Source organism: Lissotriton vulgaris, chromosome 1_1 (assembly GCF_964263255.1).
Source record: "Lissotriton vulgaris chromosome 1_1, aLisVul1.2, whole genome shotgun sequence".
NCBI lineage: Eukaryota > Metazoa > Chordata > Amphibia > Caudata > Salamandridae > Lissotriton > Lissotriton vulgaris.
In genome coordinates this window covers 2,139,240,407-2,139,263,247 of record NC_141685.1, presented here as the reverse complement: position 1 = coordinate 2,139,263,247, position 22,841 = coordinate 2,139,240,407, and the positions used below count along the sequence as shown (strand labels likewise).

The 22,841-nt window shown below is 47.3% G+C and overlaps 1 protein-coding gene across 2 annotated transcripts in view; it reads right to left on the bottom strand.

The window, feature by feature from the left end:
* The window catches only part of TSPO (translocator protein), an 80,536-nt gene that overhangs the window by 34,029 nt on the left and 23,666 nt on the right, over positions 1–22,841 (bottom strand). For both annotated transcript variants that reach the window (XM_086922238.1, XM_086922247.1), the window contains exon 2: positions 13,627–13,829. In XM_086922238.1, the coding sequence (XP_086778364.1) occupies positions 13,627–13,808 (182 nt within the window). In that variant the 5' untranslated portion in view covers positions 13,809–13,829. The remainder of the gene's footprint in view (positions 1–13,626; positions 13,830–22,841) is intronic.

The following is a 22,841-nucleotide window of genomic DNA, read 5'->3' as shown; positions in this document are numbered from 1 at the left end:
TGAATGGCCTTCATGTTGGCGGTTTTGGGCCTAATCCCTTCTTCACTTATTTCGTGGCCTAAATAAGTGACCGATTTCACTCCCAATCTGCATTTCGACCATTCTGCTGTCAGTCCATTGTCCTGTAGGATCTTGAATACTTTGTGGAGCTTTTCATTGTGGTCGTGCATGGACTTCCCCATTACTAGGATATCATCCTGAAAGAATTGAACGTCGACTACTCCTCTCAGCAATTTGTGCATCATCTTTTGGAAGACTGCGGCCGCCGAAGCTAGGCCAAATGGCATCCTTAAGAATTCATAACAACCAAATGGTGTGATGAAGGAGGTGAGGTGTGTGCAGGAGGGGTGTAGCTTGACCTGATGGTAGGCCGACGACAGGTCCACAGTTGAAAACCATTTGATGTTTTTGGTTTTTGACAACATCTCGTTTATGCGTGGCAGGGGGAACTTGTCGACAAGTATATTTTTGTTCAATTCCCTCAGGTCCACACATAGTCTGACTTTGCCGTTGGGTTTTTGAGCTACCACCAAGGGAGAAAGCCACTCTGCACTTTCTATGGCTCTGATCACCCCTTCTTTCTCGAGTCTGTCCAGCTCTTGTTGTACTGCCTCTCTGCTCCTGAACGGGATGTTCCTCACTTTGTGCACCACTGGCGTTGCTCCTTCTTTTAGCTTGATTAGGTGCTTGTATTTCGCCAGCTCCCCGATTTGGCCATTGAACACTCTTGGGTACGCCCTCTTCCATGACTCCACATCGTCTCTTTTCTCCATGTCCATAAGCAGGATTTTCTCAATTCCTCCTGGATTCAGCTGGATTCCTAAGGCACCCTGGTCTCTCCAGCTCAGGACTGATGGGCCTTTCTCCGCTACGTACAGTTTGCACATGGCTTGGCGGTCCCTGAACTGGAACGACAGGGAACAGTACCCCAACATCGGGATCTTCTGCCCGGTGTATGTGACAGGACGCAAATCCATGGGACGTAGTCTCTCACCGTGTGTGGACGCAAATTTGTCTTCCCATACTTTCCTTTGAATTATTGAGATGGGAGCTCCACTGTCCGCTATCATTTCCAACGGTATACCTCCGATGTGCATGTCTAATCGGGGCTTGTCATTTCCTGAGTCGTCCATCTCCAATACCTGGACATCTATGTACAGGATTTCCTCTTGGTCATCAGTTCCTTCCGATTCGTTGGTATCGTCTTGTTGTTCTCGGTCAACGAACTTCACAGTTGTCCCTTTCGGTTTCCGGTGGCATACTTTCTCGTAATGGCCAAATATTCCACAATACGAGCACTTTGCTCGGAACGCCGGGCACGCCTTGTCATTACCCAGATGGTTAACACTCCCACATCTGTAGCAGCTCGGACGTCCTCCCTTATTCCCCTTCTGGTCTGTGGGATTGGTGGACTTCTGCCTTCTGCCATCCGTTTTTTTCTGCGGCTCCCTTTGCCTAGGGCGTTCCCCTCTCTGTTGTGTCGAAATCTGGCACACCGACTGCGTACCTCCTGTTTCTTTCTTAGCTGCTTGGGCACAGCGTTTAGATAGTTCAGCTTTCTTTACCATGGCCCAAATTTCTTTGAGTGGGGCATCTCCGTTCACCCATAGTTTCTCCTGGACATGGGAGCTCGACGTGTGCATGATAATCTGGTCTCGGATGAGATCGTCGTGTAGCGCGCCGAATTTGCATGAGATGGCGAGTTTCTGCAGGGCGACGACATATTCATCTATAGTTTCGCTACTCTTTTGCTTCCTTTGGAAAAAATTGTAGCGGTCAATAGCGACACACACCAAGGGCCGGAAATGTGCATCTAGATCAGCAATGGTATGGCTGAAGACATCGGTGTCTGCAGCATCTCTTTCCACTTTCACGATGGGGTCGTAGATTCTGATCCCCTCCGGGCCTAGGTTGTGTAGCAAGATTTTTTTTCTTCTTTTGCTGGAGTATGGAGCGCCTGCCTCCTCCTCTAATGCGTCGAGGTAGTTGAGGAAATACCTCTTCCAGTCCTCCCATAGCCTCTCCGGTTCCCCTGGGTTGGTTAGGAATGGTACAAGTTGCGTGAGGGACGATGAATGCACCGCCATTCTGCCTGTTCTGTTCCTGGTGGGTTGTACAGAAACTGTCTTCCCTTGGTGGCTGCCTGGGGCGTTATGCCTGGTCGCGTCCCCTTCTTCAGGGTCACTCTCGCTATCTTCTCTTAGCTGTGCGTGGGAAGGGGTAGGTAGTGTCTGCACCCCTGCCCCTCCTACTGCCTGTGCGACTGCTGTCTCTTCAGGGCGAGTGGTGGATGACTCCCCTCTGCCCTCACTCTGTTCCGCCAGTTTGCTTGGCTGGTCTTATTCTCCCTGGGGCGATGCTCCCCACTGCCCCTCGGTTCGCCTCCTGTTAGCGCGGGCTCTATCGCTATGCTCGCTCGCTCGTTCGAGCCTCCGTGGTGCGTGGTGCCCTGGGCGCTTGCAGGCCTACCTCCGCTGCCTGATCTTGTTGTATGCCTCAGGCTGGGGTGTGCGCCGTGTGGTGACAGGTGTAGCCCTCTGCCACGCTCCGTCGTGGTGTAAATCACTTGGGTTGCGAGCACGCCGGCTGGATCAGCGTCCTCTGACCTCGATTGCTCTTCTGCAATTTTCCTGGGGTTCCGCGTTAATCCTGAAGCCTCGTCGCCATTGTAATATTGTAAAAGAAGACCTACACGTGGTTTGAATGTGTAGTTGCTTTATTCGAAGACGGAGCGTCGGGGATACACAACTGAATCGCTCTGAAACGGTCGGCGCCAATCATAAAATGGCCGCCTTACGTTTCCGTATGCCGTGCTTCCTGTTCCGCCTAGCGGAACATTAGTGCGCTAACGCAAGAGCGTTACCACACCTAACAGTATTCTCTATATTCTATTCGAGTGGCAGGATTGAGCGATACCATTCTGTGTAAATGGATAAAGAATGATGAAAACCACAGCAACAGTTGCTTCTGAATTGCAGATTTTAGAACATAATCCTTATTAGTGTCACCCTTAATGGTTTTACCATTTGCATTCACAGCTGGCGAAGAAGCAGAATCACAAGCATTGTTTGTGCATGGTTGCAACAAAACAAATATGCAAACTGTGCTAGGAGTCAAGCACATAGCTGACCGACCCACCCTCATACCAATGCCCGAAGATTGAAAATATAACCCTCACTGGTATCACACTCCTAGAGACAAGCTATGAATCTCCACCATTCTACGGAGTGTTTTCATAGCTGGTGTACAAAAAGAATATAGTGCACATCGGTGCGACTTCTTTCAGGCAAGGGAACCAGCTGTCTGAAAAGGCATGGAGTGCTTGCACTTGCAAGTACGATGGCCATCCCACCATATAACATATTTGTATGAAGAGCAGGAACAACACATGTCATCACTCCTGACAAGGGAGCAGGAAACAAGTCTATCCACGTTCAGAAATACAGAAGCTTGAAATGCAACTTAATTTATGGCATGGTAACTGCAGTGTAACCATGACTAATGAACTGAAAACAATGTGCATGATCAGGCTGACATGGGAATACACACTGAAGAGAATGAGTTGCCTCTGGTTTTAAATTAGATATATCTTGGAAAAGCGAAGAGATTGACTCATACAGGGCCTGCTCTACACGAGGTAGACCTGGCAATCCAAGTTTTTTTTCTTATCAAACTAAAGTGACACAGGGAGAGAATGTTACTACCACCTCATCAGTCTTCACCACCATGCTCCTTACTACAAGAGGAGTAGAATTATTTATTTGAGGAGTTTGATATATATCAATCATCTCAGGTGCCCCTCAGTTGCACCCTACAACAATGAAAATATTCTCTCTTCTGCCTCAACTCTTAAAACATCTGTGCATCTGATAAACAACCAGGAACAGTTCATCGTATGAAACCAGCAGCCACCTGCCCTGCTTTTTAGGTTTCGCCTGTCGAAAGCAGCGTTTTGCGCAGGCAAAATCTTTTGTTTAGAGTATGTGAGTGTAGTGCCGCCCCTCTGTTCAATTGGCTAGCTCCATAAATGGAGGCTAGCCATTGGAACAGAGATCTGTCCGTCAAAGCCGAAGCAGATTCGTGGGCTTTCCCTAGACTTTTAGGCTTTTGCCTACGTCATGCAGCTGTGGGCGGTGCTTTTTTTTGGGGGGGGGGGGGTTTGTTTTAGTCATTTCTCCTGGAAGGCACCGCAACGAGGGACGTCTGCCTGGCATCGGCTAGCAGGTAAGCGGCATATTTTACTTCTGTTCCCGCTCCCCCTCCCGCTGTCCGTGAGCCCGCCCCCCCCTCCCGCTGTCTGTGAGCCCGTCCCCCGCTTCGGCTGTTCGTTAACCCATCCTCCCTCCCGCTGTCCGTGAGCCCGTCCCCCCTCCCGCTGTCTGTGTGCCCATCCCCCCTCCCGCTGTCCGTGAGCCCGTCCCCCGACATGCTTTTTTCTGTAATTAGAAGCCCCTACTTCCCGTACTTTGAGATCCCTGTACTTATGACTTGCATGCTTTGCTGATGAACTTATTGACGGCATAATTCCTGTGTTATGCCTGTTAATCCTTTATATAACCCTTTGAAACTTTGATTTGTGTCGGTCATTTTTTTTTACTAAGAATGTTACTGTTCTGATTATTGATTTCGAGCCCATAGAATAAACTGGAGATAGGGCCAATCGGAAAGCACCAAAATCCGTATTGGGACTCAACGGCTCCCGATCCCAGCCCTCCGCGTGCTCTTGGTATGATTAAGACTCCGCTGCCAAAGCCCCAACATCAAATGCATGTATAGGCTCCACGTCTATGTCAGCATTGTTTTTAACATGTTTTCGTCACTGTAAATGTTTATTCAATTGTAAGACGAGTTTTGTACATAAAGATTGATTGTATGTATATATGTCTTTTTTACCGACAGCCCTGAAGAAGTCCCAGTTTGGGACGAAACGCGTCGGCTGTATGTTTTTATTACCGTTTGAAAATAAAGATTCACAGAAGAACTCCAACATCTCTGAGGAATATCTTCTTACTTTCCTAAAACGTCGTTTACACTCATTGTTGTATGTTTTGTGGTGCACCTTTGCTGCTGTTTGTTCTGATTATGAGAGACTTGTTTGCGCATTGACCCTACCACTTATTTATTTATTTTACAAATTAAAGCACTGTGGGTCAGATGCGAGTCGGTGGTTACTCCTAGGTTTCCCACTTATCTTTGATCATACGTATATACATTATTTACTGGAACTGCTGTAAATAACAGGAAGAGCAGATGAGTTGGAAGGACCGAAAGAGGCGCCTTTACCTTTAACTACAGATGAATCAACACACGCTGCTGGTAGAAAATGCAGACGTCTTTAGCGTTAACTACAGATGAAGCAAAACACACGCTGGTAGAAAATGCAGACGTCTTTAGCATTAACTACAGATGAAGCAACACACACACTGGTAGAAAATGCGGGCGTCTTTAGCGGTAATTACACATGAAGCAGCAGCAGCATACACACTGAAAGAAAATGTAGTCTTTGGCGAAAACGAGGGTGAGCGACAACGCAAATGATTTTCTATTATCAAATAAGACAGCGTCCTATACAACCCCTGCATAAAGGAAGGGAATCTTATCACTTGACACGCACGGAGTCTGTGGTAGCACAATACTGCCCCCTCGCGGACAGTGTTAGTCCAGTGGTCCTTTACCAGGGTCCTTGCCCAGGCTTTGTTATGAAGGCTTGAAAAGAACACGTTCCAGCCTGATGCCTGGCTCCGGTTCAGCTTGAGGTTCCTTATAGACACCGGAGCCCTAAACCAGCCGATCTTTCATGTGGCGTGAGTGTGAGTGCAGAGGGCAAAGTGAGTGTGCAGAGTAGTGAGTGCAGAGTGAGTGAGCAGAGTAGTGAGTGCAGAGTAGAGAGTGCAGAGTAGAGAGTGCAGAGTAGAGAGTGCAGAGTATTTTATTTATTTATTTATTTGATTTATATAGCGCGTAATCACCCCAGGGTCTCTAAGCGCTTTTCCAGGTATGTACCAACCAAATTCTACAGCCGATCGTCAAAAATTACAGCACACCCCATGCTTGCTGAAAAAGCAATGTTTTCAGTTTTTTCCGAAAAGGCAGCAAGTTGGATTCTGTGCGCAGATCGGTAGGTAGAGTATTCCAAACAGCTGGAAAGATGTTAGAGAAAGCACGACCACCCAGGGTGGATAGTATGAAGCGCGGTTGAGTTAACAAAGTCGCATCTGAAGAACGCAGCCATCTACCAGGCTTGTATGGGGCCAGACAGGCTTTGATGTAGTTTGGCGCCTTTCCATACAAAGCTTTATGCGTGATGCAGAGCCCTATGAACAGAACCCTTTGTTTGACCGGTAGCCAGTGGAGTTCACGCAATAAGGGAGAGGCATGCGTTCTCCGGGGTTTCTTGAAAATCAATCTGGCGGCATCATTCATAACAGTTTGCAGCCGGTTCAGATGTTTTTGAGGGAGCCCTGCATAAAGTGAGTTACCATAATCCATTCTGGCTAGGATCATGGCAGAGAGAGCGCGTCTTAGGGTGGCAAAGGACAAGAGTGAGGAAATTTTCCTAAGCTGTCGAAATAGGCCCACACACGTGCCCACCACTCCAGAAACTTGCCTTTGCATCGTCAGACTCCCGTCCAAGGAGATGCCCAGGCTTTTCACTACAGCTGCCGGTTTTGGAGGCGCTCCTAGTTCTGATGGCCAGAACAGATCATTCCAGGGGTTGCCCATGATGGTAATTGGCAACACCTCTGTCTTATCTGGATTGATTTTCAGCGAATTTAGAGACATCCAATTAGCAGTGTATCTCAGGATGTTCTGCATTCTTGCGTGTGCATCCGAACAATCCTCCATTTGGATGACAATTTGGGTGTCGTCGGCATAGTTGTAAATTTGGCAGTTCATCTGGTTAAGGGCCGAAATCAGGGGTTGTAAGTAAACATTAAATAAAAGAGGGGAAAGGGCAGAACCTTGTGGTACACCACAGGTAATAGGTACTGTGGTTGAGGATAGGTCCGCCAATTGAACTCTCTGAGTTCTCCCTTGGAGAAAAGAAGCGAGCCAGACAAGTGCAGTGCCCTGTATGCCAAAGTCCCTCAACCGCAGCAGCAATTGACTATGACAAACGGTGTCAAAAAATCCACGGAGAGGTCTAATAGCACCAGGGCCCCAGGAAGTTTCTTGTCAGCTCTATTCCTTAACTCATCCAGGATGGATAGCATCACTAGCTCCGTGCTATGATGCGCACGGAACCCAGCTTGGTTTTCCTCAAGTAGGACATTTTTCTCCAGGTGGTCAGAGAGATACGTAAGAATGTGCTGCTCCAGAACTTTGGCCAGAAATGGGAGCTGAGAGGTCGGCCTAAAGTTCTTTAAGTTCTTTACGTCTGCCCCCGTTTTTTTTCAGCAGGGGGGATCAACCGTGCCACCTTAAAGGGGGATGGGACCAGTCCTAATTGTATGGAATTATTGAGTAGAGACAGAACATCGTCCTCGATGCCTGGCATGGCTAGTTTAAAGATCTCCGGGGGACACGGGTCGGCCCGAGAGCCTGATTTAACCCGCCTTACAAGATTTGCCAATCTGTCCTTTTTAATCAAGGGCAGGGTGACTAAGGGATCATCTACTGGGCGGATGATCGGGACAATCTGTAAAGGACAGTCCAAAATTGGGGTAGTAGCTATTTCCAATAAGAGATCGTTGATCTTAGTGGAGAAGTAGTCCTGAAATTTTTGGCAGTCTTCTTGCCTAAACTCAGGGCTCTGCCCCTTGTTTTTCCTGAGTTCCGTAAGGACCTTGAAGACTTCGAGTACTTGAGGAGTAGAGAGTGCAGAGTAGAGAGTGCAGAGTAGAGAGTGCAGAGTGGTGAGTGCAGAGTGGTGAGTGCAGAGTGGTGAGTGCAGAGTGGTGAGTGCAGAGTGGTGAGTGCAGAGTGGTGAGTGCAGAGTGGTGAGTGGTGAGTGCAGAGTGGTGAGTGGTGAGTGCAGAGTGGTGAGTGGTGAGTGCAGAGTGGTGAGTGCAGAGTGGTGAGTGGTGAGTGGTGAGTGCAGAGTGGTGAGTGCAGAGTGGTGAGTGCAGAGTGGTGAGTGCAGAGTGGTGAGTGCAGAGTGGTGAGTGCAGAGTGGTGAGTGGTGAGTGCAGAGTGGTGAGTGCAGAGTGACTGCAGAGTGCTAGGGAGTGCAGAGTGACTAGGGAGTGCAGAGTGACTAGGGAGTGCAGAGTGACTAGGGAGTGCAGAGTGACTAGGGAGTGCAGAGTGACTAGGGAGTGCAGAGTGACTAGGGAGTGCAGAGTGACTAGGGAGTGCAGAGTGACTAGGGAGTGCAGAGTGACTAGGGAGTGCAGAGTGACTAGGGAGTGCAGAGTGACTAGGGAGTGCAGAGTGACTAGGGAGTGCAGAGTGACTAGGGAGTGCAGAGTGACTAGGGAGTGCAGAGTGACTAGGGAGTGCAGAGTGGCTAGGGAGTGCGAGGGAGTGCAGAGTGACTAGGGAGTGCTAGGGAGTGCAGAGTGACTGCAGAGTGCTAGGGAGTGCAGAGTGACTGCAGAGTGCTAGGGAGTGCAGAGTGACTGCAGACTGCTAGGGAGTGCAGAGTGCTAGGGAGTGGAGAGTGATAGGGAGTGCAGAGTGACTGCAGAGTGCTAGGGAGTGCTAGGGAGTGCAGAGTGACTGCAGAGTGCTAGGGAGTGCAGAGTGACTAGGGAGTGCTAGAGAGTGCAGAGTGACTGCAGAGTGCTAGGGAGTGCAGAGTGACTAGGGAGTGCTAGGGAGTGCAGAGTGACTAGGGAGTGCTAGGGAGTGCAGAGTGACTAGGGAGTGCAGAGTGACTAGGGAGTGCAGAGTGACTAGGGAGTGCAGAGTGACTGCAGAGTGCTAGGGAGTGCAGAGTGCTAGGGAGTGCAGAGTGACTAGGGAGTGCAGAGTGACTAGGGAGTGCAAGGGAGTGCAGAGTGACTAGGGAGTGCAGAGTGACTAGGGAGTGCTAGGGAGTGCAGAGTGACTAGGGAGTGCTAGGGAGTGCAGAGTGACTGCAGAGTGCTAGGGAGTGCAGAGTGACTAGGGTGTGCAGAGTGACTAGGGAGTGCAGAGTGACTAGGGAGTGCAGAGTGACTAGGGAGTGCAGAGTGACTAGGGAGTGCAGAGTGACTAGGGAGTGCTATGGAGTGCAGAGTGACTGCAGAGTGCTAGGGAGTGCTAGGGAGTGCAGAGTGACTGCAGAGTGCTAGGGAGTGCAGAGTGACTGCAGAGTGCTAGGGAGTGCAGAGTGACTGCAGAGTGAGTGCTAGGGAGTGCAGAGTGACTGCAGAGTGCTAGGGAGTGCAGAGTGACTGCAGACTGCTAGGGAGTGCAGAGTGCTAGGGAGTGCAGGGTGATAGGGAGTGCAGAGTGACTGCAGAGTGCTAGGGAGTGCAGAGTGACTAGGGAGTGCTAGGGAGTGCAGAGTGACTAGGGAGTGCTAGGGAGTGACTAGGGAGTGCAGAGTGACTGCAGAGTGCTAGGGAGTGCAGAGTGACTAGGGAGTGCTATGGAGTGCAGAGTGACTAGGGAGTGCTAGGGAGTGACTAGGGAGTGCAGAGTGACTAGGGAGTGCAGAGTGACTAGGGAGTGCAGAGTGACTAGGGAGTGCAGAGTGACTAGGGAGTGCAGAGTGACTAGGGGGTGCAGAGTGACTAGGGGGTGCAGAGTGACTAGGGGGTGCAGAGTGACTAGGGAGTGCTAGGGAGTGCAGAGTGACTAGGGAGTGCAGAGTGACTAGGGAGTGCTAGGGAGTGCAGGGTGACTAGGGAGTGGAGAGTGACTAGGTAGTGCTAGGGAGTGCTAGGGAGTGCAGAGTGACTGCAGAGTGCTAGGGAGTGCAGAGTGACTGCAGAGTGCTAGGGAGTGCAGAGTGACTGCAGAGTGCTAGGGAGTGCAGAGTGACTGCAGAGTGACTGCAGAGTGCTAGGGAGTGCAGAGTGACTGCAGAGTGCTAGGGAGTGCAGAGTGACTGCAGAGTGCTAGGGAGTGCAGAGTGCTAGGGAGTGCAGAGTGACTGCAGAGTGCTAGGGAGTGCAGAGTGGCTAGGGAGTGCAGAGTGGCTAGGGAGTGCAGAGTGACTAGGGAGTGCAGAGTGACTAGGGAGTGCTAGGGAGTACAGAGTGACTAGGGAGTGCTAGGGAGTGCAGAGTGACTAGGGAGTGCTAGGGAGTGCAGGGTGACTAGGGAGTGGAGAGTGACTAGGTAGTGCTAGGGAGTGCTAGGGAGTGCAGAGTGACTGCAGAGTGCTAGGGAGTGCAGAGTGACTGCAGAGTGCTAGGGAGTGCAGAGTGACTGCAGAGTGCTAGGGAGTGCAGAGTGACTGCAGAGTGCTAGGGAGTGCAGAGTGACTGCAGAGTGACTGCAGAGTGCTAGGGAGTGCAGAGTGACTGCAGAGTGCTAGGGAGTGCAGAGTGACTGCAGAGTGCTAGGGAGTGCAGAGTGCTAGGGAGTGCAGAGTGACTGCAGAGTGCTAGGGAGTGCAGAGTGGCTAGGGAGTGCAGAGTGGCTAGGGAGTGCAGAGTGGCTAGGGAGTGCAGAGTGACTAGGGAGTGCTAGGGAGTGCAGAGTGCTAGGGAGTGCAGAGTGACTGCAGAGTGCTAGGGAGTGCAGAGTGACTAGGGAGTGCGAGGGAGTGCAGAGTGACTAGGGAGTGCTAGAGAGTGCGAGGGATTGCAGAGTGACTAGGGAGTGCTAGAGAGTGCAGAGTGACTGCAGAGTGCAAGGGAGTGCAGAGTGACTAGGGAGTGCTATGGAGTGCAGAGTGACTAGGGAGTGCTAGGGAGTGCAGAGTGACTAGGGAGTGCTATGGAGTGCTAGGGACTGCAGAGTGACTGCAGAGGCTAATGGCAATGTAAATGACAATGCCATTTATTTATCTGTTTTCAAAACCAACACATAAATACAAATTTTGTCATTTACAATGCCAATAGCTATAACTTTTCCAAAGGCGAAACCATTGCATTGTAAATGCTTGTGTGATTGTAGGTAGTAATTTGTTTTCGCTCAGCCTTTCTACCAGACTTGTTGTACGGGAAACGTCCTTTAGGACGAAACCAGAATCATGATGTGCCTTCACAGCGCCGGCAACAGAACAAATGAGTCTTAAGCACGCATTTGTTCTGCACGCAACTAGTTACAAGGACTTGCTTTGGGGGGGCGCAATGGTGGAGTGGTATTGGATATAAAGTTCAAAACCTTCCCTACTGTTGCACAGACTGGAGTTGAAATAGTAAATTAAACTATTTCAATATCCAGCGCCCCCAAGGCAAGTTGTTAAAACTACTTGCGTGAAGAACAAATGCATGCTAAAGACGCATTCGTTCAAATGACGGAGCTCCAAAAGGCATGCATGAAAAACGCATTCGGAATTCCGTCACACTTTCGTGTTGTACATAATTTAGAGCAGGATACATATGTATATGCAAGAGTAGAAACATAAAACCATTAATAACTACATCGTGAGTTCATTGTAGGGAAAGAGATGCAAGTGCACTTTGCTTAAATAGGTGTAGTACATTCATGTAATACAAAGACACCATAGTGGTGTAGTAGGTCTGAGAGGGTGTTTACATGTGGTGGTAGGTGTTTTAGTAGGTCTTATTTACTAGTTTAAATAGGTGTGCTTTAAAGAAATGTTAACAAACTGGGAGAGCAGGTACAGCTGTGAGTTGAGGCAGGAAGACAGTTCTGTAGAAAGTGCCTTGCAATTCAAAGCCCTCGAGATAGAACAAAGGGGCTTTAGGGCCAAGACGTTGTTGAGACTTGCTGAATATAGGGCATGAAGTGTGGTCTGACATTCGGTTGTGTGTTTAGATGAACGCCACCTGGATGGTGGGCGGGTGCTTCTGAAGACTGAAACGCCTCCTAGCTGCAAAGGTGGTGATCTTGTTGGGCAGTTTAACTAAGACGGTTAAAGTAATATAGCTTGCTCGTTATACTGCTGTTCAGGGATATAGTGGTGGTGTACATTGGAAAGTGTTGAAAAATGCATCTAGTGTTTAGTATCTAGACCCGGAATGTTGAGGCTGTGGTTTCGATTTATTCATTTTATTTATCTGAAGAGTTTTATATAGTGCGGACATGACCCATCAGGGTGTTAGAGTGCTATATATATATATATAGCAATCAAGTCCTATATACAAGGAAAAAATGCAAGAAGGAATAAGCAATCAGCAATACAGATACAATATAAACAATCATCCTGGTAGATTCAAGATCCAGAGGTGACCACAGAAAAATAGTCATGCTGAGTGACTTTAGGGGTACTTTTAGAGGAATCTATTCAAAAGAAGCATTTTACTTCGTTTTGAAGGAGGTAGTCGAGGGGTTTGTCCAGGTTTACGGAGGCAGTGCGTTCCATATTCTTGGGGTAGACTGGAAAAGGAGCGGTTGCTGAACTTTTATCTCCCCTGACAGGCCTCACCTCCTATGTACCGCCACAGGACCGGGCTCACCTCCTTTGCACCCCCATGGACATGCCTGCATTCCCTAGACAGGTCTCTCCGTGGGGCTGCAGCAGCTTCTCAGAGGAGCTCTCTGTGAAGGATTCTCATTGAGGACAAAGGAGTCGCGAGTTCATTACACCCCATACAGCGCTTCCGACTCTGCACTAAGCCTCGGTGGGCTATGCACAGGCCCAAAGAGAGACACTGCTCCCCTGGATCTGTGCAGAGGTGTCGGATGTAGGACCAACCTGTCCCCCGCATCTACTGGACAAAGTGTAGAATCAATCTTAATGATAAATAGGGCCAGGAGAATATGTAGTAAAAGATGTTTGCAGACGTCAGATAGTATTTGTTTTCAAACCTCAATCAAGCATCATTTGTGATTACTCAGTATGTTTTTCTAGTCCTATTTCACGTTCCCTCAAAAGGTTACAAGGCATGTACATCGAGTGGCAGATCATACCAGGTTCTGCAGCGCTCACTAGAAATGACGACTCCAAGCTGGAGTCCTTCTTGATAATGTTACTGTCTAATCAGAAACACAGTTTTTGTCTCAAGGCTTCCTCTTCTCAGGAGATACTGATTTTGTTCAGTATGTCATGAATGATTCCAGTATCATGGACGGGGTATATAGCAGAACTAAGTTCTGATCTGACGGAGAGCGATGAAGTGGGTACCGCGAAGATGATGAGGAGTATGTATATCTTAACATGATATTGCACACAGACAGAAAAATATGATAGCTACAACCAAAAGGATGGCACCCAGGTTTGAGTTTAAAGTTGAAGATCATGGGTGTTAATGTCTGGAATAAAAACTACCACGGATTATCAGGTTAAATGATTCCAGAAATCTGGACTACATTTCTTGTCTATGACAATATTTGAACATCTTGTCAAATGTATATGAATCAGCAATGCACTGGGGTGCAATACACCAAAAATGAATAAAAAAACAAGTGTTGTACATGTTAGATGTTCACATTGAAGTACTGCAGTTCGTTTTTTTTTTCTTTTTTTAATAGCAATCAATTATGCGTAGTAAATTACATTTGAAACTAAAGGTATTTTTTCGTTTGCTCATGGTAAACATTCCTCTTCAAAAGAAGATCCTCGCGAGACTGTTAAATATGTTAATAAGGCAAAAACCAATCTCTGGAAACAAAACGTACCCCATTGATGTATACAAAGTAGTCCACACAGGAGCAAACATCCAGTTGGGTGGGCGCCAAGATGGTAGCTTAAGTGAAGCATACCAGGTTGGGATTGCCTTTTTGGTTATTGAGGCTCCCAATATTCCTCCAACGTGTGGTATAAGAGAGAAACCAACAGCTGTAGCCCAGGATGGTACCATTTTCAATCAGAGGGGCGATTTCTGCAAGAGAAGATTTTATATAATCAGCAGTGGAAGCATGATCGATCAGAAAGTAAAAGCTCAAACATGCAGTTTCAAGCCAAATCAAAACGCTACAGCTGGTCTGACATTATTAGCTCCATGCAACCACTATGCCTGCCAATTGTCACTCATCACAAGTGACACTAATGTAAACTAGATCTATTCCTACATATCTGCACAGTAGTGATTTTAATCATGCACAATTTTCATGCTTTTATAGCTGAATCTGTTTAGGTGAGACTTGCATCGCCTTTAGGTGCTTGAAGCCAAGCCCAGTGTATTTCGGCAAGTGATATTTAGTCTTTAGCTGCCCTTTCTGACATTGGGATTGCGACAGTCTGACATTGTCATTGGGAATTGGCCCACAACGGTAATGACAGTTGGTCCCTGGCTGTGGCATATGTAATAAACTCAAGCTCCTACTGCATCCCGGGTGGCGTTTCGCTATTGTACCTAGCCTGCTCTTTTCACAATGCTCTTCTCATTAGGTCGAGCCTAGCAGCAGCTCTGCGAGGCATGCTGTAATAGAGTATGCTGTGGAAGCCCCGCCACTCTCCCATATTTTTCATTGGCTGGTGTCATTGTTTTTGTTAAATGCTGGCTTCTGAGTCATTAAGAGGCTTGTTAGTCCCTCCTAGTTACCGCTGTGTCGCCATTTGTTACTGCCCATAAGGACCGGACCTTTTACTTGGCACTTTACATGGACTGCTTTATCTAGTGAGGGAACACTATTTTTGTTATTGACACTGATTGGGACAATGGCGGCTGCTTTATTTTGTTGTATTTGCATGTTGAGCGTGGCGCCCGCTTCAGGGACAAAGCGCTTGGTTTATTTTATTATTTTTTTACCTTTAATACCGAGCGTGGCACCCGCTTCGGGGACACCGCGCTCGGTATCATTATCTTTTATTAACTTTAGTAATGAGCGTGGCGCCCGCTTCAGGGACACCACGCTCTGCAATGCAATAGGTGTTGCTTTTGGTATTGTAAATGGCAGTGCCTTTGAATTTACAATGCCAATAGCTCAAAAACTCGCAGTTGCAAGACCTATTGCATTGTAAATGCTTGTTTTTTCATGCGAATTCAAATCTTCAATATTGTAAGAGCCAGATGATTTATTACATGAATGTATATCCTCAAAAGTAAGGCTAATAGCCAGCAACACCAACTATTCAGAAGTAATGTTAAAGAATAAACGATTTACTGCTTTTCAAGCCATCTTTAATTTTCACGAGACAAGAATGCTAGAAGAATGTTACTTGGACAGTGAGAGTACTAATGAAAAGTTCACACCGTGTACCATGTTCGTCTATGAAAGCCCATGATAGACAGTGGGACAACGTTTTATTTCAATAAAGTCACAGGGGTGTTTTTATCTCAAAACATTAAAAAAAGATTTGCTATGAAAGGAAGCAACTGCATATTGAATCACGTTAAAAGTTCAAGTTTCTTTTTAAAATGTTCAGTGATTCAAGTAAAATAGTAATATATTAATGGAAAACGATGTTTACATCGTTGTATAAGTGCAACTATAATACATTAAAGTGACAAATGTGATTTCAATTATGCATGGCATCCCAGGGCTTTTATTAACCCCCAGCAGACTAAGCTTGACAGAATGTGTTAGCATCCACCACTTAAGGACAGAAGTACAAGAATACTATTTTTGATGTCAACCTTTGAAAACGTATCCAAATAATCGGGGGGGGGGGGGGGGGAGTGCGCGGGGTGTCAATGGCACAAATGAAAAGCACAACAAGCATGTAGCTTATCATACTGAAGAATGCTTACGAAAAACTAAAAAGGAGTGGTAGAACGACCGCGAAACCCTAAAGAACATCCCTCTCACTAATATGGGAAAATATTTCAACTTGAAAAGGAACCAAAAACAGTGTGCGATTTGTCACCAAGGGGGGGCGATCCACAAAGGGCCTCCAAACGTGTGGCAGAGGGAGGTCCCGCAGTCGTGTGTGTGTGGGGGGGGGTCTACACTCTGGGCGCAATCTCTACAGTTCTCACTGTGGGGATTCCACACCGAGTGTGGGCATTCTGTGGGGCCTCCGCCATAAGTTTGGAGGCCCTTTTGAATCAAGCTCTAAATGTCTAATCGAATCTATTCCCAGGTTATGGGCGTCAATATGGGGGAGCCAGAGACGGCTTAAAGTGTTAATTTTGTAATTTTGTCAGTACTGCATCTAGCAGGACGTAAATATGACGTTTTTAACTGTCCCACCAGTAGTATTGGAGGGCGGAGGTCTGAACAGACCAATTTGCAGGCAATATGTGCATCTCAGAAATACTGGATTCAGTAAAGCCTAAGCGTAAAGTGCTGCATAAATCTTGCACAGAGAGTAGGATCCCTTCAACTGAAAATGTGCACGATCTACCATCGATAGAACAAACTAGAACATAAAACTGGGCAAAAACAAGGACAGCAACTGTTCCCCACTTAGGTATTTGACCAATGCTCTGTTGCTCACCAGCCACGCTTGACTTATACAAATGCCAACCCAAATGGTAAGTAATCTTTATTGCTTTATTAATTAAAATCATTACCAAATACATAAATGCAATATTTAATAAAAACATAAAAAATACTAACACAAACAGGCACAATCCTTCTTTTGGACTGGCTTTGTTTGAGCCAAGTATAGCAGTTTCTGGGCTTGCGTTAAGAGCTTTCCAAACGTAGATCTGTATTATGGCGTTTATTCAAGGAGAAAACCCGGCCAATGGTTTTCAATACTTACATAAACTCAGTCAGACGTGCCATAAATACTTTACTGTTTCCTGTTTAACAAATCCAAGCCAAATATGCTAGAATATTCTTATGTATTATAAAGCTATTAGTTCTTGGAGTATACAGGAACCAGGTGTCTTTACATAAGCAGTGCTGTTGAAAAACCGGTCTTTCTAGTAAAGAGCAAACATACCATGAGGCTTAGCCTTAACTTTCACAAGTGTCTGATCTCACATAACTACACCAAGTACAAGATTTAGGAACCAGAACATGCGTACTTGTCCGCCAAACCAGCGGTTAGCCTACCCTATTCATAGACCAGCATTATCTTTCCAATGGAAGTACCCCCACTGGCTCTGGTGTCAGAAAGCTAACTTCAAAAGGGCGACACCAGACCACCCACCCTGTTTAGGGCAGAATGTCAAATGTATTACTTTTTCTGTCCGTCACTGCCAGGAAAAACCTGGCAACCTCAAACAGAAACAAGCATGGGCACAGCCAATAGCTCTCGCTTTTGGGATCTTATAAGGATTTAGCCATGCAGCACATTATTCTGGGTGCTATACCACCTACTGTTACTTCACGTACCAAAGCCTTCCCGCTGGACACTAGTATGAAAGTCTAGTAAACAAAAAAATTGGAAAATTAGCATATTAAAATTCGCCAACTGAAACAAATGGAAATGATGAGACACCAACAATCAGCTTAATTGTGCTTGTGAAAACACATCGCATTTTCTTTTTCCGGTTCATTATGTGTTCAAAACCCCATTTGGTAGCAAGTAGCAGGTATACCCCAATTGCCTGGTATTTAGTAAATATCAAAGGAATTGCTAGTGGGTTGCCAACTATCAGGGTCACACTGAAATAGAGAATATGCACGGGCAGAACACATGAAAATACTCCCTATTAGTGAATTAAATAGCGGAAAAAGTGGATCATGTGTCTGTATCTATTAGCTTATGTTAATCCACGTTATCATGCAAAAGGAAATGAATAATAGAATACATTTGCATTGCAGTCAAAAAAGCACAGATATATATATATGCAAGTCAGATTCAGTGAGGCCTATATTAATTCTATATCATACATTACAATATTTTAGCTTTCTTCCACTGGAAACTTGCTCTGATCAATAAAAGTTAATGTGAATATATTCCCCTATGTTTCATTAACAACCTCCCACATTTTTGTACCAAAATACATTTAAGCCTTCCCTATTTATGTACATGAGGGCATACACTGCTCATGTGCATGCTTATATTAGGTGAATCTGGTTCATTACCATTAAAGAGTGGCATAATAGACTTGCAATGTCTCTCTCTGTGACATTACTGCACACTGCCTATGCTAATTTGCAAAACCTGCCCCTCCAAAACCTATTTTTTTTTGTTTGGGGCTTATGCCCCCTGTACTCTGCATTTTAGTACTTGTGGTTTTGCTGTTTTCAGTATCTGTATGGACTTAAATATATAAAAGCTATGTTATTACAAGCCTTAAAATAGCAAATGTGTCACAAATTGTGGCTTAAGTGAGGATGGGGCAAGAGACTGTCTAGTTAAGTGGTGAATGAATACACCAACCTTGTCGCACTCTCACTTCCTTGAAGACTTGTTCAGGGTCCAGGAGAGTCTGTCTCACACGCTCCATTTCTGAAGAGAAAACAACAGTGGCAAGCCTGGGAGGGAGCCTCTTGATACAATAATCTTTGCAGAGCTTGGGTAGCGGTTGACTCGTGATGCAGGCGGCATGTTTACAGTGAGGGGGAGAAAGCCACCTGCATGTGAGGTAAAACGGTATTGAGGGGGCTCCCTGAAAGGTACGTGGAGGCCCATCCGACTAAATCGGCAGCTCTCCTGCCAGTACTGTTCTGAAAGGGCCCCCCTGGAGCTTGGGGCCCTCTCCGCACTGCAGGGCCTGCGGGGGCCTGTGTTACGCCACTGACGTTATTGCTACTTTCAGTCCTCTCCCTCTTGAATGTGTTTCTTTATGTTAGCTGCTGTTTATGATATCCCTGACAGCGCTCTGTGGATGACTCATGCTCCTGCAGTTTGCAGATAATTAATTTCCAAGTTCGGGGGCTCTGCGAGAGGCACAGTGATCAGAACTGGATCACAACGTTTTGAGTTTTAACAACTTTATGTGCATGTCAGTAGTGTAACGAAACTTGAGCACCCGCTCCCCCTGCAAAAAACATGGATGCCCCCCTTTCCCCAGACTCAGTCAGGACCTCTCAGGCAAGAATAAATTAAATGAAGGGTGTAAAGTATTCATATTGTAACCTCAAATCGCATTAAGTTTTGTATACTAATATTTGCCTCGTAAAAAAACTAGCAACAGTCCAAAATGATGTTGGTTTTAGTGTTGGGAATTAAATTGGCATCGTTTCATTGTTGTTTTTCACCATGATGAATTTTCTTTTTTTGTGAAGCATGCCAATAAACATACTTAATTGTAACTCGAAAATGTTAGTATATTAACTTAAAATATCATTCTTCACATTCCAACCAAGGCAAAGTGTAATATTCTTTTAAACCTACTTTATCTAAACAACATAGCAATGAAACTTGCTTTTTATACGCAGACTTTCATTCACTGCTGTGGGTAAAAGCAGCTCGTTCTGCTAATCCTTCCACAACTTTCCAGAAGTGCCAGAGGCAGACCGTCTTGCAGAGTCATTCTTGGTTACTCTGCGAGTCTGATAAATCTTTACAACATTTCTTCCGTCAGCCAGATAATTCTTAAATACATGGTGACAAGAGGCTCAGATGACATTCTTGCTGTTTCTCTTGTTAAGCCATGGCATTATTCTGTGGACCCTCTTGCAGACCAGTTAGAGGAGCCGGACTGAGGAGAGGAGTTGGGTGACGCCTGTGGTGTGGACACCTCCCCAGACCTTGGCATGCTTTCTCCCCCATACCGTGGCTACGGAGAAGGGTGCGTCTTACACAGTGGTTTTGTGTAGGGCAGCCGAGGCCCTAAACCTCGAGCTTTCTGCGGTGGCGGTCAGGACTAACCTCCTGACCGACGTGCTTCAGCCAGCAGTGGCCTCTTCGGAGCCCCTGCTGCCGTTCAATGAGGCCCTTGCGGACATCCTCTTGGGCACTTGGTCCAAGCCCAACACAGGGGCTCCTGTGGACAGGATGATTGCCCAACGCCACCGCCCAGACCTGGGCAACCCCATTTTCCTCTCTTCCCACCCTACCCCAGAGAGCTTGGTAGTCCAAGGCTTAACATCCAAAGGCACATTCCCTAATGCACCACCTGATGGGGAATCCAAGAAGCTGGACCACCTTGCGAAAAGATGTTTTCGTCCTTCAACTTGGGACTGCGGTCGGTGAACACTGCATTTCTATTGGGCTGTTACTCCCACTCAGGGTGGGACACAGTTGCGCAGGTGCTGCCACAGGGCCAGGCGGAGGCCCAGGCTGTGCTCTCCTGTACTGTTGCCCAAGGGAGAGACGCAGCAGTTTCCCATCCGGTGTGGGCTGGACACCGCCGACTCACTGGGCAGGCCGATTTCCACGTCAGTAGCACTGCGATGCTACGCCTGGTTGACGTTTGCTGGCTTTGCGGGTCATGGCCAAGCAACGCTTTTGGACATGCCCTTTGATGGCCGTCAAGGCAGACAACGCACTCGAGCGCTTTAAGGATTCCAGGGCTACGGCCAGATCCTTAGGCCTCGCTTCCATCTCCCACCCAGCTCAGTCTGCTTTTTGCTCCTTTCGTGGCTATGGAAGGGGTGCCCCGCCAAGTTCCATCAGGAGCCACAGGCCTGCCCCAGCTGTCCAGCCTCTGCACGGCAGAGGACGTGGATCCCACCGCTGTGGGTCAGGGGGACAGCAGGCGGGCCAGTCCACCAGCGCCCCCTCTGCAGCAGCCTCCAAACCCTCCTAGTCCGAACTTTCAGGCCCATCAATCGCCAGTGGGCAGCAGGATTTGCCATCACCTCCCCCACTGGCTCAACATCCCGTCGGACAGGTGGGTTTTGCAGATAGTCCGAAGGTACTACTCCCTCCCCTTCGTGACTACCCCTCCATCCATACCACCTCAATTCCATTGCATGTTGGAGGATCATCTGGCCCTCCTCCAGCAGGAAGTTATGGCTCTTTTGGCCAAGGGAGATAACAAGCGAGTTCCTGTCCCAGAAGTAGGTTGTGGTTGCTATTCCCACTACTTTCAGGTGCCCAAGAAGGACAAGGGCCTGCGTCCTATCTTTGATCTCAGAAACGTCAACCAAAGTTCAAAGGCAAAGTTCAAAATTTTGACACTGGCTCAGGTCCGGTCTGCCCTTTATCCGGGAGACTGGATGGTAGTCTTGGACGTGCAGGACGCTATTTTCACATCCCAGTCCTGCTGGCCCACTGGCGTTACCTACGGTTTGTGGTAGGCCACAAGCACTTTCAGTTTACCGTTCTCACCTTTGGCCTTACCAGCGCCCCTCGGGTGTTCACGAAAGTGATGGCCGTGGTCGCAGCTCATCTGCGCAGATCAGGGATTCCAGGCTTTCCCTATCTCGACGACTAGCTGTTGAAGGCGGGCTCGTCCCAGGCAGTAGTCTCCCACCTTCAGACTATGGCGGACCTCCTGCATTCGCTGGGGTTCACTATCAACGCTATCAATGCGCCGAAGTCACACCTGCCTCCCTCTCAGAAGATCCTTTTCATCAGAGTGGTTCTGGGCACAACGCAGTTTCGGGTTTCTCCTCCCCCGAGCAGCAAGTCCGGGATATTCAGACTATGATTCCAATCTTTCAGCCGCTAATCCAGGTTTCGGTCAGACAGACCCTGAGGATGCAGGGCCTCGTGGCCTCTTGCATCCTGCTGGTGGATCATGCCAGATGGCATATGCGGGCTCTGCAGTGGTACCTGAATCAGGGGAATCTGTCCGATTGCATCCAGATCTCGGAGGGCACTGCTTGACAATTGAAGTTTGGCTCACAAATCTTCCCCAACCAGAGTTTACAGTGGTGACGGATACATCACTTCTGGGGTGGGGCAGCCACATGGGAGAGGCAGAGATCAGAGGCCTTTGGTCACCAACCCAGTAAAATATTCATGCTCGGCGTCCGTAATGACCGCTTCATTAGTGAGAATACGAGCCGGGGGTCTGTCAACCCGTGGTGCGCAGCCAATTTTATGTAAAGCGGCTGCCTCAATGCACCGTGCATTCCACTTAATTTGCATTTATACTATAACATTATTTTGCTGTACTGCATATGTAATCAGATCATTTTCTTATGTGACTCCGCTAGTGCTGTAATCCCAACACCCTCAGTACAGAACATGTTATGTTAAATCTTAGTGTGATTATAGAACTTGTAATTGGTTGGAGGAGTGGGTATAGAGTGTTGTTTTGTATGGTCCATTCGGGCCTGTTCTGTTGAGTTTAAAGCATTGCTGCTCCAGACAGGGCTCCTGACATGGTGGACATTGTTGTATGTTACAACATAAGCCGCTGATATTAATGTTGCATGCACAGTGTAGCAGGGTGCTGCATGGCTGTTCTCATTTGCTAGTTGCTAGGAGGCCTTATTTATGGGGAAACATGTATTTTTCTCTATGCCTTGCAGGATTGGTTCCATGAGATTTGTCGAGGTTAGTTGGTTGGTCTGAAGGAGTGTGCAGTGCACTGAGGTTTGGGGGCCAAATGAGTCCTGGTTTGCTGCTTAATTCCAAGTCAAGTAACCAGCGGGATGTGCCTGTTTCAGGCACTTTGGTTGAGCGCAAGCTCCGGCTTTAAGTGGACCTCCAGATGGGATTCCAGCTTCAAAGCTACAGATGGGTTGGCTTGCACTTTGGTGTGCGCTCTAGAGAGATATTACAAATCACTAATTCCTGCAAATATTTTCTCAGCAGCAGCTGCTCAAGTGGGTGCGGCGTAGAATCAAATTGAGGTTGCTTTGCTTGACATATTTAGATGAGTGGGTATGAAATGGTGTGCATCTTCCCACCAACAGATGTCCTCTTCGCTCTTTTTGTTAGACAACATGTTATGCCCTAGAGCCCAGCTCTATATTTTCTCTTCAGTCGACTCCTCTGCAGGCTGTTATTTACCATGGCAGAGCCATGTTTGTCACGAAGGTGCACAAATGTAGAAACCTGATTGAGTGCATATTTTGGCCGTTTCTCTGCCTGTGAAATCATGTAAAAGTGGTGGGTGTGTTAGAAGTTTGCTTAGGGGACTAGTGATACAAACCTCAACCAGGTCAGTTATATGGTGCAAAGCCTTAGAAGGGTTGCCTAAAAAGGG